The sequence below is a fragment of the Prenolepis imparis genome, unplaced genomic scaffold (assembly GCF_030444845.1).
Source record: "Prenolepis imparis isolate NDT839.2.m4 unplaced genomic scaffold, iyPreImpa1.0 SCAF_1, whole genome shotgun sequence".
NCBI classification, from domain to species: Eukaryota; Metazoa; Arthropoda; class Insecta; order Hymenoptera; family Formicidae; genus Prenolepis; species Prenolepis imparis.
Genome location: NW_028141159.1, coordinates 1,262,616 through 1,280,584, shown reverse-complemented (window position 1 = coordinate 1,280,584; position 17,969 = coordinate 1,262,616). Strand labels below are relative to the sequence as shown.

General features: G+C 32.5%; 3 protein-coding genes and 1 long non-coding RNA gene across 6 annotated transcripts in view; 1 reads left to right on the top strand and 3 right to left on the bottom strand.

Annotated features, from left to right (window-relative positions):
• Window positions 1-17,969, bottom strand: part of LOC145941233 (uncharacterized) — a 179,505-nt gene that overhangs the window by 4,655 nt on the left and 156,881 nt on the right. The window lies entirely within an intron of this gene.
• Window positions 2,211-5,394, bottom strand: LOC145941154 (mitochondrial disaggregase). Its single transcript, XM_083047065.1, has 10 exons — window positions 4,822-5,394; window positions 4,665-4,717; window positions 4,300-4,489; window positions 3,941-4,191; window positions 3,739-3,829; window positions 3,443-3,650; window positions 3,155-3,287; window positions 2,866-3,078; window positions 2,479-2,776; window positions 2,211-2,407 (listed from the first exon to the last, which is right to left on the bottom strand). The coding sequence occupies exons 1-10, from the start codon at window positions 5,165-5,167 to the stop codon at window positions 2,259-2,261; spliced, it is 1,932 nt and encodes a 643-aa protein (XP_082903191.1). The 5' UTR covers window positions 5,168-5,394; the 3' UTR covers window positions 2,211-2,258.
• Window positions 6,200-15,852, top strand: Hsc70cb (heat shock protein 70Cb). Of its 2 annotated transcripts, XM_083047049.1 has the most exons (12): window positions 6,200-6,629; window positions 8,130-8,328; window positions 9,176-9,532; window positions 9,659-9,980; window positions 10,070-10,325; window positions 10,409-10,539; window positions 10,697-10,959; window positions 11,162-11,269; window positions 12,782-12,904; window positions 13,057-13,296; window positions 13,464-13,754; window positions 13,861-15,852. In XM_083047049.1, the coding sequence occupies exons 1-12, from the start codon at window positions 6,514-6,516 to the stop codon at window positions 14,047-14,049; spliced, it is 2,595 nt and encodes an 864-aa protein (XP_082903175.1). In that variant the 5' UTR covers window positions 6,200-6,513; the 3' UTR covers window positions 14,050-15,852. The 2 variants fall into 2 exon arrangements, with proteins under 2 accessions (XP_082903175.1, XP_082903180.1); XM_083047054.1 differs by lacking the exon at window positions 11,162-11,269 and having other exon boundaries at window positions 6,203-6,629.
• On the bottom strand, window positions 16,347-17,642 carry LOC145941223 (vacuolar ATPase assembly integral membrane protein VMA21 homolog). Of its 2 annotated transcripts, XM_083047211.1 has the most exons (4): window positions 17,304-17,642; window positions 17,128-17,230; window positions 16,926-17,031; window positions 16,347-16,754 (listed from the first exon to the last, which is right to left on the bottom strand). In XM_083047211.1, exons 2-4 carry the CDS (start codon window positions 17,140-17,142, stop codon window positions 16,612-16,614), a joined length of 264 nt encoding a protein of 87 aa, XP_082903337.1. In that variant the 5' UTR covers window positions 17,143-17,230; window positions 17,304-17,642; the 3' UTR covers window positions 16,347-16,611. The 2 variants fall into 2 exon arrangements, with proteins under 2 accessions (XP_082903337.1, XP_082903328.1); XM_083047202.1 differs by having other exon boundaries at window positions 17,128-17,642.

The window sequence follows — 17,969 nt, the reverse complement described above, 5'->3', positions numbered from 1 at the left end:
TTTATATATAAAATTTATATATAAAAATTTATATATAAAAATTACGTATAAATTTATTTCTTCTATATACTATATATATATTACAACGGAAAATTAAGTCTGATCTCTAAGCGAATTAAGAATTACAAATTAAAAACTTTATATTCGACCAAAATTCACCATATCAATAATTTATTAGTTTTCATTGCCGGTTCTATTTCTTCTACATTTAAATATCGAAATAAAATAAGCCTGCCGGTTGTCAAAGGATTTAATCATATATGTATGTACAATCGTATGTACATCTAAGTGTCTGTGGTTTGTCAGCTAAAATTGCATTGTCGTGACCCAATTATTGAAAAGAAAGAATTAAATGTTAATGAGAGCGTTAAGTATATATAAAATAAAATATTATATATAATAAAAATTATATATATAATTATACATGTATATATATAATTATATATATATATATATATTTATAATATTTTATATATATATTTATAATATTTTATATATATATATATATAATTATATATATTTATAATAATATATATATATGTAAGAGAAAGAGAGAAAAATCTCTAAAGATTTAGAAGAAACGCTTCGCTACATGGAAGCGTAGTCCGAATCGTACGCTTAAAAGTTATATATTTAAACAGTATTTCTATTATTCTATATAATATATACTACGAGAGAAAGATATAGTAGAGTTAGAGAGGCATCTTATGCGACTGTAAAAATGGATATCGATAATAGGAATATTTGCTTTAATAAAGTTAGAGACAAACTTTCTGTAGAGAAAAAGTGGAATCTTCGTTTCTCGATAATTATCAAACCTTGAATAAGTTTCTATAATAAAGATCAAAAGTAATTCAGAAACGCAAAGCATTATATATTTGTATTAAAATGTGAGGAAAAGCCACAATCTATAATGTTTTACGGATGAGAAATCGAGATTAGATCATGAAAGAGAAAAATGCGATTGCGATAAAATTGAAACGTTGACTCTGAAATAAATTTAAAAAAAAACAATAATTAATGTCACAAATTAAAAAAAATATAATAAAAGTATATTATTGATATTTCCGTTTTTGCAGTCGCACTGTATTAATATATAAATATATACATTTTCTCGACAAAAATGTTCTTATATATACATATATATACATATATATGTTTACCGTCGTACAATCATCTTGGGTGTCTGCTGAAACTGTACTTTCGATATGTATTCTATATTCTACATCACGTCGACAAAGAATTCTTTATAAAGTATACTTACACATATATTCTCGTTATATAAGGAGCTCAATTTTTCGAAGCTTATGTCAAATTATATTTATACCGAATGAAAAATTAACTTGACTTGTTTGACGTGTACGCTGAAAACTCAACTGTTCACCGATGAAAAACTGATGTCGCGACACATCGGGTTGTTTTACCAGAACCAGCGCGAGTTGTTATATTTTTTATGTGAATGAAAAGAAAACTCGTTCGTGGTTCTTCAATCAATAGACCCACCTATTGATGGACCTGAATTTGCCTTGCATTATACGGTATACCAAGAAGAGCCTCACTTAATATCTTAATTAACATGAGATTTAACAAGTGAAAAAAGGTGACGTTTGTCCTGCCAATAATAAGGATAAGAAGGAGCGTTTTATCTTACTCTTGTGTCGTGATTTTAAAGTAAGGCAGAAAGGACGTTTTTGCTGCGATGGGTTTGAAGAGTTTTTAAAAATAAATCTCTCGTCTCCGTACACATACACACACACACCGCGAAGAATAAGTAATGTATTCTAAATGTGATGTGTAATTAATATTTTCTTGTAATGTATTCTCGATCCAATCATAATTGCATCTAAAATAAAGTTATTTACATCAGAAATCCAATATATATATTTCTATATATCCAATACTCTTCGTAGATTTTCCATTTGCAATTTATAAAATATATTTCCGAATCTTTTTTTCATACATTTTATTATACATGTTTTATACATTTGTACTATAAATCAATATATACATTATGTTTCATAACATTATGTTTCTATAACATGTATCACAAATGACCGACTTCTACATATATGTATATTTATTATTATTATTATATATATAAGAATTATATATATATCTTATAAGTATACTATATATATTTATATAACATATATATATACCTATATATATATTTATAAAAGTATATATACTTTTTCAGATGAGATACGTATTTATATACAAGTTATTGAAACAGAGCCGTTCTTTCTATAAAGTATCAATTATAAAAATTTTGAATTCACATTTGTCGTCAATTTATCTGTCTCTACAATATCGACAAAATTTTTTGAATCCTTTTGCCGAACAGAAAGAGTTATGCTTGCGCCGCTTTCATGCCACTTTGCTTTTAATAATACGCAACATCCTTTATCTGTTAAAAAAAAAAGTTAAAACAATTATGCAATATTTAAACGAGATTATATATATAAATAAATTAATTACCAAGCTGCCCACGTTCGTGAGCCGCTGCTAATTGATTAACAACACGCCTTTCCACTTCGTACTTAATGGAACGAGCACCATAATGGGCATCGTATCCATCTGCTAATACCGATAGGATCTCTCTTTCCCACTTTAATTCGATCATGTGTCTTTCTTTTGCACGCGTAGCCCACGCTTCCAATTCCCGGGTGACTAATTTTACCAACTCTGCTCGGGAAAATGGTAAAAAGTAAACTATTTCATTTATTCGTCCCAGAAACTCATCTCTCCGAAAATGAGCTTTCAGTATCGGACGTACCTGTGAGGCGATTTTATTATATTATTTTCCAATTTTTTTCAATTTATGCTTTAATCAAGTCATCTTTTGCTTTTATTTCTAATACACACCACTTGATCCTTAAAGTTACGCGATATCTCAATATGTTCTGGTTCTTGATCTTCATCAGAAGTATTGTTTAATCTATGATTTAATAATCTTTCAGCTTCTGCTCTAAGTTGCATTGCATGCTCTGCAATTACTTCGCTTCCTAAATTTGATGTCATTACAAAAATAGCTTTCTTGCATTTGATTGTCTTTCCTTTACCATCGGTCAGCCTTCCCTTAAGAGTAAAAATAATTGTTTTCTTTAAAAATACTATAAGAATAGACAAATGTGTTTAAGTAGTAAATAAATACTTCATCAAAGAGTTGTAGCAAAATAGTCAAAACATCGGGATGAGCTTTGTCAACTTCATCGAATAGTACAACAGCAGAAGGATGTTTTTTCAAAAGTTTTGTCAGTTGTCCACCATCATCATGTCCCACATATCTAAATAATAAATTTTATAATTACAATACTAAACTCTAAATGTAACGTAAATTTGAGACTTGTTTTGAGACAAACTTTATGCTTGGAAAATGATTAAACTAATCGTAAGATTATAATAATAATTGTAATAATAACAATAATAATATAGATTGTACCCTGGTGGTGCTCCAATTAATTTTGCAACCTCATGTTTTTCCTGATATTCAGACATATCCAATCGAATAAAACTGTCTCGTTTATCTTTGTGAATATAAGCAGCTAATTGCTTAGCTAATTCCGTCTTGCCAATGCCTGACGAACCCAAGAAGAGAAATACTACTGGATGTTCCTCATCTATCCAACCATTTTCTTTCCTCCTAATAGCTGATAATATTAGATAATATAATAATTTATAATAAATCTTTTATTAAAAAAAAAAAAAACATTCACAATAAAAATTATCAGATCTTACTAGATGCAACAATAGAAATTGGTCCCTCCTGTCCAACAATACGTTGCTTCAAACGTTGTTCCAATGGAAATCGACGACGTTCCTCCGCTTCCTAAGCCGGATATTCTTGTTTATATGCATTGTGCAAATTAATTCTGCTTTCATGTAACCTTATACACATAAGTCGTGTACGACTAAAAGAAAATAATTTCGTAGTATATACCTTCTCTTTTACTATTTCATCGTATTTAATAGCATGATAGATGAGCATTTCTTTAATTTCTCCCTCTGTAGCATATTCAACCGCTCGATGCCCAGCTTCATTTTCTACAGTAGGGTTTGCTCCACCATCTAATAATGCTTTCACACATATTTTTGAATCGGCCAATACAGCATAATGCAAAGCTGTAAAACCTTGAAATGTAGCTCGATTATTCAGTCGATCAGAAAATTCTTCATCTCTCTTCATAACAACTGAAAATAAAATCAATTATTAATATAAGTTCTAAGTAGGTGCATATATTCTTGAACTTTATAAGAAAATAGAATATATGGAATACAAATAATGCAGAATATAAATACCATCTAAAGAATGTAATCTCATTTCCATGGCAGTTCTATATACATTAACAAAATTATCTCCGGCATTTACATCGGCGCCATTGTGCAATAGAATTTTGATGACTTCTACTTTCTGATTAATAGCAGCAGTATGTAATGCTGTCCAACCAAATGGATGTCTCGTGTTTACGTCGATACCATCTGCTATAGCCTGAAACATATAGTAATGTCAATATCTCCTTACTTTTACAGGAATAATTTTGTTAGAGCCATATAAAAAAATAATTAAGAAACAGTTTCTAGTAGAAATTGCAATTAAGAATCATTCTCTTCAAGTTAACTTTAGATAATGTCTCTTTTTTTTATATTTTTATCAGAAAACTCACCTTTTTTAATTCTGAAATATTACTGTACTGAGCAGCACGAAAAAATCTTTTTTCTGTAAACAATCATACATCATTATCTCCATTAATTCATACTGATGTTATAGAATTTTTTTCACACACCCACATACATTAAAATTTATTCAAATTAAATACTTACCTGCTAAATTTGGGGCATCGCAAAAAGCCACTATGAATCCAAGACTGCTTAAAAGCAGTCCAAGATGTTTGTAATGTCTTCTGTATTTCTTATTGTCGTATTTTCTGTATTCTTCTCTCGTCGTCGTTGAAAGTTTCACGGGACAATATTCGAAAAATACTCTGTCCAACAATTTGTACAGCGGATAAATCCGCAGCTGTGAGGAATACTGGGTATAACCTCTCCGACACATGACACTGTCAAACCGATCGCCAAATTTCAGATGAAATCGGCTGAAAACGCTCATCGGCGTTTTGCCATTTCTCATAATAAATGAGCATAATTTCGACACGTGTAATCGTGACATTTCGATCTATCAATTTTCTCGCCGTGCGCCGACTAGCTTGAAAATGTCACCACGCGACCACGCGAATCGATTTCGGATTATTACTGATAGTTGCTATAACGACACAATGTGGCTTTATTATGCATCGATTTATTATTGTTTACACGATCCGCAAAACTCGACACAACCGGAATCAATCCATAAAATTTGTACAGTGTATCACGAATCTCTATAGCGACAAAAGTAACGATTCCTGTTGAAAATATAGGCAAATATTTCGTCAGAAAAGTCTGAAAAATCTCGATAATATAATAGCAAATGTAATTTTTTTTACAAATAAGAGGCTATTTCTAATATGTATATATATATATATATATATATATATTATATATGTATATATTAAATACACAAGATGTAAATATATATGTATATATATATCTCTCTCTCTCTCTCTCTCTCTCTCTCTCTCTTTTTATTATATATGAACCTATATAGTTTGAAAACTAAATTGCATCCCTCGTTCTATCATAGCGCTTTTATAAAATACAACAAATATAAGAAAGTGGAAAGAAGAAATACCTGCGGGAAAGCTGCAGGTTGAGAAAAAACTTCGATGCGCGACGATTTGAAAAATGAAGCTCCTAATAAAATTCTTGCCGTCTCATCGCCGCACATTGCGCGTCTATTTACGCGAAAGACTCTCCTACGCACTCTATATCCGGGTATTTTTCTTGAAATTCAAACAATCGTACTTGAATCGCGTTATGAGAGAGTTATAATTTCATAATTTATCAAGACTTATCTTGATCGTTCCGTGGGCAAATTGCCGCGGCGATCGATCGCGTTCGATCTGACGAGGAAACGTCCGTCCGCGCCTGCCCGAGAACGAGAGACGGTTCCTTCCGCGGAAAACCGGCCAATCTCCGCGGTTTCCAGAATATTCCAGGCGGCGCGGCGCGCCAATGGCCGCGCGCCCGCGCGCGCTCGTGATTGGCCAGTTTTGAAGCGGCCAGCAGAAGTCAGTCAGTCAGTCAGTTCCATACTTGCGTGCGGCGAAGAGCGAGAGCACTTCCTTCGGAGCATCGCGCGCGCGAGCGTGTACATACATACATACATACAACAGAGTTGGAGTACGGTACGGAAACACATCGGAGCTCACTTCTCGTCGTGTCGTCGCGCGAGACTCGTCCGATCGCGAACAGTCAGCTGGTGCGTCCTGGTCCCGCGAGAGAATCTTCCTCGAGGACTACAGCTCTGCTGCTACCGACCGAGAGTCTCTCTCTCTCCCCCTCTCTCTCTCGCTCTATTGCGTGCGGTCACATCGGAGAGGAAGTGTCCGATTGTTCGAGGCTTCCCCCCACAGAGCCATGGCTGCGATGTCCGTGATCGGGATCGACTTCGGGAACGAGAGCTGTTATGTGGCCGTGGCAAGAGCCGGTGGCATCGAGACTATAGCGAACGACTACAGTCTTCGGAGTACACCGTGAGTCAGTCCGCGGTTATCCTCCTCTATTTCTCCTCCTCCTCTACAAGTCTGACGCTCCTAGTCATGCTTCTCGCCAAGGATACCGGTATCGCCGGTCTTTCGCGACCTTGGCGCAATTTCTTACGTCAATGTAACTGATTAAAGACAAGATTTCGCTATAATTTTTCCTCTTCTACCTCTTCCTCTCTCTTTCTCTCTCTCTCTCTCTCTCTCTCTCTCTCTCTCTCTCTCTCTCTCTCTCTCTCTCTCTCTCTCTCTCTTTCTCTCTCTCTCTCTCTTTCTTTGTCTATATTTCGAAGTACATTCTAGAAAACGAATAACCTAGTTCGCTCCTACATATAATTCGCGACGTTTTTTACTCCTATCATCGATATAATTCGCGAGAAAATCTTCGAGAAACTCGGTTTTTCACCAAAAACTCCGCTGCAAAAAAATAATAACGTCTTACGACCGGTATCGAGTCTATATATGTGTGTATATGTGTGTCACGAAAAGGCACAATCATCTTGATCTCACGTGGAGCCGGACTCACCGGATCTAGAAATTACGCTCCCGTGTGATGCGAGATTGCGATAATAAAATATTCTAATGGAAAATAACAGGCTAAAATGAGTGTGGCACATCTGCGCGGATTATCGTCCTCTAGGGAGAACGTCGATCGCATTACCATTTACAGGCATCTCATTACCGGAATAGCGCGTGTGTGTGCGTTCACGTGTTTTCAGAGCATCCCAAAAAGTCCCGCTTCGCGCCTTTCTTTGCTTCTCTTTTGGAGTTGTCAGTATGCTTATATTTATCCTTAGCCGCAGCCGCTAAAGGCTGACACGTGATTCCTTCGTTAGGGATTAATTGCATTACACATACATATTTTATATATATATATATATATATATATATATATATATATATATATATTGAGAGAGAAAGGAAAAAAAAAATATATTGTGCCATAAAAATTAATTTTCTCAAATTCTTAGCAATTTTCAATTATATCTTCCATCACTTTCCTTTATAACATTTACATGTGTTTCTTACGCATTGCAATGTATATTATATGATTTGAAAAAAATATTTAATTTTACATGAATGTTAATAATAACGTGAATAAAACAGAGTAATTAGAGCATTGCCAGTTTTAAGATCTTTTCGATATTTCTATTGCATATATATCCTTGAACGTTTTTATATGTGTATAAATAATATATATATTATATGATCAGAGAGTAACTTATATCACAAATTAGATAAGTAGTTGTGTCGCATGGCTTTTATTTGCCCAAGCATAGGCTAGGCTGAGGATATCTTAGAGCTTAGAGTTTTCTAGAAGCACATATACATACACATATATGTATAATGTATAACCTATATAACTCTGAAGTAATTGCATTATATAATATGAATCTGAAATATAAATTAAATGATATATATATATATATATATATAAAATTATGTGTATAATTGTGTCGTTGAAATAAAAAATTATATTATGACTTCTAGATCATGTGTGGCATTCTGTGGAAAGAATCGTATACTTGGAGTCGCAGCCAAGAATCAAATGGTAACCAATGTGAAAAACACCATCCATGGTTTCAAAAGACTATTAGGTAGAAAATACAACGACCCGCAAGTTCAATCCGAGCTACGATTCCTTCCCTACAAAATAACTCCACAGGCTGATGGAAGCATCGGTGTACATGTAAGTATTATGTCAAGCATTAAAGAAAGTGATCTCCTATCATTTTGATGCTGTTTATGAAGATATTCAAGATTATATATGTTTATATTTAATAGAAAATATGAAAATAAGATTATTTATTACATAGTTTTCATCGAGAGGTAAACCGTTGAGGGCATTGCGGTGTGCAGATTTGGGGAATTAGTGGGCATTAGTGGGCATCGGTGGGCATTGGTGTACATTAATGGGCATTATTAGCCGGGTTTTATTAGCTATTAACGTCATTATTATTTTTTTAGAACAGAAATTGTTTTGTTCGAGCTTTTCGTCCAATGCGCCTCATAAATAATATATTTTTTATACTTGAAATTTAGAGAAATTTTCATGTTTATTATAAGCGGTTAGGATTAGGGGTTAGGCATTATTATGCATTACTAGGGTACAGTAATGCCCAATAATTGGGCATTAATAGGGATTGGTGTACACAATTTTGGTCAGCGGTTTACCCCTCGGTTTTCATTTATTCTTTTATACGTAAAATGCATTCATATGGAAACAAAAAGAGAAAAAGAATTACTTGAGATAGAAGTTTGTTTAATATTTTAATAATTATAATTTCTTCCATATAATTCAATGATCAAGAATCAAGAGCAATCTAGGCAATTTGCCAAGATTGTCATTCCTGGAGACTCATATCTTATTTATATCTTTTTAGAATGATTCATACACATTAATATTGCTTATTTAAAAATTTTTTTAAATAAGCAATATTAATGTGTATGAATTAAATATCGCATTACCAAAGAAGCACATTTAAATATATATCATAATTTTTATTAAAAATTGTTTCAACATCTTTATCTTTTAGGTACAATACTTGGAAGAAGAGCAGGTTTTTTCACTAGAACAGATTACTGCTATGCTTTTTACAAAGTTGAAAGATATTTCTGAAACAGCTCTACAAACTGCTGTTAACGATTGTGTCATATCAGTTCCTTCGTATTATACTCAAGTTGAACGTCAAGCTCTACTTGATGCTGCTAGGATCGCGGGCCTTAATGTTTTAAGATTATTTAACGAGACCACTGCTACTGCTCTTTGTTACGGTATTTATAAGCAGGATTTGCCAGCAACAGATGCAGCTCCTAGAAATATTGTTTTTGTGGATTGCGGCAATGCTAGCTTGCAAGTGAGCGTTTGTGCCTTTCATAAAGGCAAACTTAAGGTTAGTATATTTTAATATAACATAATTTTTTATTACAAAAAATTACTCTATATATTATATCTTGACAAAAACGCGCGAAAAATTATCATCATCATTATTATTATTATTCTTTTTGTTATATCAAAGATGTTGGCAAGTGCAGCTGATAGTCAATTTGGTGGCAGAAATATCGACGTTATTCTAGCAGAACACTTCTCTAAAGAATTTAAAACGCGATACAACATTGACGTACACACCAATCCGCGAGCGTACTTAAGATTATTGGCAGAAGTCGAGAAACTGAAGAAACAAATGTCGGCCAATTCGACCACCCTTCATCTAAATATCGAATGCTTTATGGATGATAAGGACGTACACGCCGAGATGAAACGTAACGATATGGAAGCGCTGTGCGCTCATTTAATTGAACGCGTCGAGAAAATTCTGAAGCAATGTCTGTTAGATTCGAGTAAGTTTTAGCGAATGATAAATTTATTTTTAAATGCTCGATGTACTAGCCACATTGATCTTGTATATTAACGAGAAAATGCTTATCAGAATTGAAGGTAGAGGATATTCATTCGGTCGAGATAGTGGGAGGATCGAGCCGCGTTCCTGCTATCAAACGTTTAGTCGAGGAAATCTTTGGTCGATCGATATCGACGACTCTGAACCAGGACGAAGCGGTTTCTCGTGGTTGCGCATTGCAGTGCGCTATGCTCAGCCCTGCCGTGCGCGTTCGTGAATTTTCGGTTACGGATATACAGCCGTATCCCTTAAAACTAACATGGGATGCTTCTCAAGGTGAAGAAGGGTATGTACGATCGCGTAATTCTTGTTATTCTCTTACCGTTAATGAAAATCGAATATTTCTTCCAACTTTGCTTAATGTTTCAGAGAAATGGAAGTGTTTGGGCATAATCATCCCGTACCATTCTCCAAAATGTTGACGTTCTACCGTTTGAATCCATTTACACTTACTGCCAGTTACAGTACACCACCTCCATCATATCCCCAAACATATATTGGTATGAAGATTTATTCTTTTGTTTATTTCATTCTAAAATAACTATTTTATTTGTAAAGATTTAAAAAAAAACAATGAAAAATATGTTACATGTACATGTATTTAAAACAGTGTCACGTATGGTTAATTTATACTCGTCTCGTATCTGTTGTATGCAGGAACATTCACAATAAAGAATGTAAAAGCCACGCCAGAAGGAGAATCGGCGAAGGTTAAGGTGAAGGTAAGAGTGAATTTGAACGGTATTTTGACTGTTGCGTCGGCATCACTTATCGAGAAACGCGAACCGACTCAACAAGAAAAAGAAGAAGAAGAAGCGCAACAGCAGCAGCAGCAACAACAGAATAACATGGATGTCGATTCGGATAAAAAAGATAAATTCGATCAAGAAGCACAGGCTAACGAGCCCCCAGCTCCAGAGGTAATTTTATTATAATATTCTAAAAATCAGACAAAGGTCTAATGATAGTGTTATACCATAATACCGCGATTCATTTGATTCATTAGAAAATATTACATCACAATATATAGAGTATGCAAAATTTGGAAATTCTATGCTGATGCGCAATCTAACACATCATCAAAGCCTTCAGGTGCATGATTATGAGTTTATTGTGGTTTAGGTGAGCATGGATAAGACACGACGGAACTCAGATGCTGATGATGGTGGAAAAGGTGCTAGGGGTTCTGCCCCTTCCTACTCTTCCAGGATTCTCTCTTGGTTCAGCTCGGTACGGGGCATACTATCTCTACTCTTGGACCCATACGCATATAATCATATTGAGCCTATATGTGTGCTAAAATTTAAGCTTAATTGTTGGCATTGTTATGATAGTATTATTGTGAGCATCCCTTCATAATTCAGGGTTGAATGATTTAGATATTCTTTGCTATTCTTCTATCACGCTAGTCGTCTTGTCATTCACCTTGAGATAGAACTCAATCTGATGCAGTCACCTCATGCTAACGATGAATGCACAATAATCACAATCGCTTTATATAACATAAATGATACACTTATCAAATGGATACATCAAATGCATCTTCACACATTTGTTCCTTTCAATATTTTTTACTCTCCTCTTTGTAAAGCAATTGTGAGAGAAATTTGTTCTTTTTTTTGTTTTTTATCAAAACAATATACTTTTTCTATTTATAATACAATTGTTTTCTTAGAATTAGTTACATCTTAGAATTTAGAAGCTTGTCATTTACTCTTGTGCATATCATCTTTTATTGAAATATGAATAGTGCAAGCAGCATTTTGTGTATCGTATTTAGTGCAGCTAGGTCTTTATAAAGTATTGTGATTTTTAAGTTCTACCTTATCAAGATGCATGACATTTGATTTAGCCGTAGAACTTTAAACCCTGTATCGATTTCTTCTGCAAACTCGGCTATTCAGTGGCATAAGAGTCTAGAGAAAGATTTAAGCTTGTGCTCTTTCATGAAATATAAAGTAATATCGCAACAATTTATGATATTATTTAATTCTAACAATCGTTTTGCTAATGCATATGGGTCCAAGAACAGCTGTGTCACGCCGTGCTGTCTGTCTTGCTCTGCTATTCTACATATTAGGTCGCAGAAGGAAAAGAGACAGTGATACCTGATAAAAGCATTAGTATACACACTATATGAATATTCCTAAAACTATAAAGGCAGGCAATGCTGATCAGTTTTCTATTCGTATAAAGAAGTGCATAACAATTTATTTTTATTGTTATACATCAAATGAAAAAAAATGTGTTAGATTACAAAAAGATTTACTTTATACGATTATTCTCTTTTGAAATGAGACACTATACGAATTCAAAACTGCACACTTAAACGTGTACCCCATTATCCTTGCCTCATCTTTGTCATCACCTGAATTCCAGTTTAGTTCTTTTCATTCTCGTATAAATTTTATTCCTTTGATTTAGCATTTTTACATTAAATACATATTTGATAATATAATATGATAAAAACAAAAAAACCGTTTCAAGAAAGTATTATAATAAGTACTTAAAAAATCTCTTAATCTGTATGCACCGAATACACATAATATACACACGCATTAAAATATATATTTTATGCATTTAAATTCTGAATAAATTTTTAAAACTGACTATAATTGACTATAAAATGAACAATTGAATAAACTTTCTTGTAAACGAACTTTTTATTATAGGTTTGTGCGCAAAAACACAAGTGCTGAGAAAAAGTTATGTTAAATTTTTGATAAATTCTTTCTGTTTTAGGGAGATGATAAAGGCGACGATAAAGGCAAGAAAAAGGTCCCAATTCGTACAGTTGACTTGCCTATTGAAGCTAACGTATGCGGGTTATCGCCACGAGATCTCGATGCTGCGGTAGAAAAAGAGGTGTGTAGCATTCAATGTATATTCCTTGGGCGTTATGTAATTTGCGTTACCTTGTATTAACGTTACATCAACTTGTCGTCAATTATAGCGGAAAAGCTTATTTGAATGACATCGGACCATTATGTAATTTCATGCACTTTGTTCATGAACAGGGCAAAATGATCGCCGAGGATAAACAGGAAAAAGAACGAGTTGATGCGCGTAATGCTTTGGAGGAATACGTTTACGATCTACGCGCTAAATTGTCCGAAGAGAATCAATTAGCAACATTCATCACGGAAGTAGATAAGGAAACGTTGTATCGTACATTGGATGACACTGAAAATTGGCTGTATGAAGAAGGAGAAGATTGTCAACGACAGATTTATTCCGAGCGATTGACGCGTTTAAAAGTATGTCATTTAATACATAAAGAGAGAGAGATAGAAAGAAAAGTCTTATTATAATGATTTATATATTTTATATAAAAATATTCTCTTTCTCTTATTTTCTAAACAATTCTTTTGTTTTTATAAATCAGAATCTTTTTCCAAATACGGTATTTTTCTTTTTTTAATAGACTCAAGGAGAACCAATAAAAGAAAGAAGATTAGAATTCGAAGGGAGGTCTCATGCGTTAGAGGAATTAGGAAAAGCATTACAACTGGCTAAGAAAGGCCTTAATCAGATAGAAGCGTCGATTGGTAAAGATGATAAATATTCTCACCTAACGGAGGAAGAAATAAAAACGGTCGAAAAAACAATACAAGAGAAATGGATATGGTTGGAGGAAAAACGTATGCTGCTTGCGAGTTTACCTCGTACGCAACAACCACCAGTCACCGTAGCGCAAATCCGTGCCGAGAAACAAGTAAGTATAAACAAGTATAAAAAAAGTATCGATTGTAATCGCATAGACATTTTCGTCTCTGCAACATAGTGTCAATATATTAATTTTTTTCATCATTTGATCACAGTCATTGGACAGCGTGGTATTACCTATTCTCAACAAGCCTAAACCTAAAGTAGAACCACCAAAGGAGGAAAAACCAAAAGACAAACCGGCCGATGAACAGAAGAATAATCAGAATCAAAATGCCCAGGGCAACAATCACAGTCAGCCGAATCAACAACAGGCGGGAGAAGAGAAAATGGACGTTGAGTAACGGTCACCGCAACTTATGTGTTTTTAATAATATATTAAATCTAATCTATAATTGAAATAGTGAATATTTCATATTTGGATAAACCATCTTTAACATGTCTCGAAAGCGCCTGACATACCATAGTCGAATTGCACACATGATTGTCTTTACTTTTCCTTTTTTCTTTCTTTTTTTCTTTTTTTCTCTGTAACATCTATTAATTTGGTGAACTGAGCTATTTAATGGCATATACTACCTTAATAAGCATAAGCGTATTGAAAAATTAAAGAATTTGAATTTATGAAAAGAAAATATGCATTACAACAATAATAATAAATATTCTTTTGTTTGAAAGGAGTATCGCAAGTATATTTGCTGTCTGGACAAACTGAAGAAGCGGGAGGGTTTTTTTTTTAAAGCAAAAAATAAAACTTTCTTATACATTAAAAAAAAATCTCTTGTTCAAGTTTTCAGTACGCTTCTAAATGAATAAATAAAACTGTTTTCAGATGGATACTTGAAAAAAGAAACCTCAAAAACTATTGCCAGTAAAAAGAATCATGAAAAATTATATGTTGCGATTTTTAGCAGTATAGAGAGTGCGTGCTATGTTAGATCTAATTGACAAATTAAATTGTGAACTAGGTAATATCGCGATCTTTTGTATTTAATAATCCAATTGTTCATTCCAACATTTTCTCACGCGGCCGACAGCAGATACTCTGTCATAAGTTTACTTGTTGCATTTATGATTTCTTGAAATAACTATATATTTAATTGAAATAAATTAATATTTCACTAATTAAGATTGCCAGGTCTGCTTTAATATTTGAAATAGACATCGACAAAGATGTTACAGGAATTCATCGTAAACTTTTTTTTTAGTTGGACTTTAATCATTGTTTTTAAAGCAAAAATTATATTTTAAGCAGAAACCGATAATTCGGTTAGATATATCATTGTACATAACTTGTAAGCATCTATACAATGACATAGTATATATTTCTTTATCACTATATTTATATTGCTATATTGTAGTGACTCCTGATTGTAAGCACGTTGTTCTCAAGGAATTGTCTTTCAGCTTTAAAGCTTGAACTCGGTCAGAATATCAATCGAATAATCAGGTAAGGCTTCTTAGACCGATTCGCTCGAGAACTGGCAGAGATAATCGCTTATTTATACAATAAAAATCGTGCTTATAATCGGAAGCCATTGTATCTCATAGCATATAGAAATTATAGCAAAAATTTAGTTGTTCCTAGAATACACAAGACAGACGGAGGTCCATATTTCACTCTCGCGCCTAACTTTGTTCCCACACTGCTTTTAGCAACTAAGAATCGCAAATTATTACGCGTGTTTAATATAATTAGTATTAGCAAGATGTAAAAAATGAGTTTAAAAAATATGTTGTTCCTTCAAAATGATAAAATTTTCCACCACAACAAACTTTTTTTTTGTTTCTTTGTATATTTTACACATATATTATTAAATTACTTTTGTGATTCTTGTATATTAAGATAAGTTTATAACATAGAGAGATCATCATGTTTATTTTTAAGGGATATACCCGTTAAATACTCTGATATCCAGAAAATTCATTATTATCCAGAAATTGTAAGCCAGAGATATCAATTGATGAATTTTATTTACTAAATATTCAAGTTTTTTCGTGGAAACACGAATATTAATTCCTAACATTCATATTTTAGTTCTATAATATGTGTATACTTACAAAGTAATACACATTAAAAAAAGTTGATATGTTCTTTATTTGCAATTATGTTAAAAAGAGAACCAATAAATTTGTTAATAACAAAATGTTTTTTCTTCTCGCACTATTATAATTATTTTAATAATTGTATCAATTACACAATCAATATTTTGTATCAATTATAGTGTGTTACATTGAGATGCAATAATGTATTGGAAAATTCAAAATATTGATAAATTTGTGAATTTTGATTACATAATGTAATATAAATATGAATCTTTGAACTATCTCTGAACTATCTCTCTCTCTCTCTCTCTATACAAAGAGAGGAAATATGGGCATCTATCTTGCTCTTTAATTTAAGAATATAAAAATTATTAAAACTTTTGGTGTTGCAACAATTACATTATTTCATAAAGAATGTGAATCTGCATTAATGATAATAATCTATGCTTTATCAGCAAAGAATCACAATCAAATGCATCGCGCAATTATATTGTACTTTTCTTTGCACATATATACGTAATTTTAATTAACAATTGTGTGAACATCAAACTACATTTGAAATACTGCGAACACTGTGTAATAATGTTTGAAAAAATTTTAGAATATAAATTTTTATTTATAAAAATTTCGCTTTTACATAAGTTTGTCTATTGCACGTATTAGCATATTATTTAACAATTTTGGTAAATTAAATGACAACTGTCGATAATTTAATTGAAACAAGGGTGAGGATAAACTATATTAACAAATTCTGTAGTACCAGCATATCAAAGTTTTACTTTACCGAAACCCAAAACAAATGTGTTGACTGTGATTATGTCATAGTGTATGGTCACCAAGGTGTACTTAAAAATAAAGAATTAATCTCTCTTGATTGATGATGTTTTTGATCGATCATCAAAATATGCTCTGTATATAAATGCTCCTAGGGCAATGTGTAATACTATTACCGCAACACCAGCCGAGTACACATTGCTTGGCACATTGTTGAGACCAAATATACCTAAACATAAATTGTAGAAACTTTGTTAGTTAATTTATTGAGGAAAAATATATATACTTTCAAATATACAAATTTACATAAAAAAAGACAAAAAAATAGTCTTTTGTACTAGTTATATAAATTATAATTGTTTTCATCACACATAGACGTTATGATTTTGTTATTTTATACCATCAAAGAGGAAAACCTTGCTTGTAAAGAATGCTATCACAGGTAACGCAAGTATTATCACACTGTGATATAAAACTGTTTTGAATACTTGTAATTCTGTCATTTCCTAAAATAAAAAAAGCAAATAAAATCACAAGATACACTTACAGCGAACATAAATATATAAAGATATGTACTATTATTATTGATATCAAGTTTTTACCTTTGTACTTGACATAATTGTGACTACTGTATCAAAGTTGCGTGATTAGAAAGATTGATAATTGACATAAATGTCAATTATTTTTGTTCACAAGCAGTAAATTCTGCTAATGAGAAATTTAATATAGATTTAGTGTAAATCTATTATTTCTCTGATATCACTTGTCAGTCACGTACCTAGTTTTAACTACGTTTTGTCACATGACATGCAATTCATAAATTTTTAAATAAATTATTCAAAACTTCTTTCTTTTTATGCGTTTTAATGTGTTTTTAGCAAAATATATTAACAGCAGACGATGTTATAGAGTTGAGTTTACAGGTTATGTTTCCAAGTTTCCAAAGAATAAACCGTTCATATTCATGCTGCTTGCATTTGCATTTTTCGCTTTCTCTCTCTCTTTCTCTATGTATCTTTTAATAGTATCTTCGAATACTAAAAACCGCTAATTATCTCTCAAGTGATGTCATAGAGCCTTTGACGTAAACGCTTCCTCCTCTACCGAGTACGGATGGGCGATGTTTGCCGATTAATCGAAATGGTCGATAGTTTTTTTTTTTAATAATCGATTAATCTACTCGATGTTTTTCTCATCCGATACATCGATGTTCGATTATTTATGTAAAATATCGCCGCGCAATGTTTTTTTTATTTATTTTCTATTTAATAAAAAGTTTTTTTGTACCTGCAGAATTTACTACATAACTCACATTGTGCTTCGCAGGCTAGGATTACATTTGTTGTATGACAAATTTTTTAAGCTCATTGATTGGTTACAAAATATAGACTTTGGAAATTTTCTATACCGCAGCCAATCAATACGCTTAAAAAGTTTATCGTAC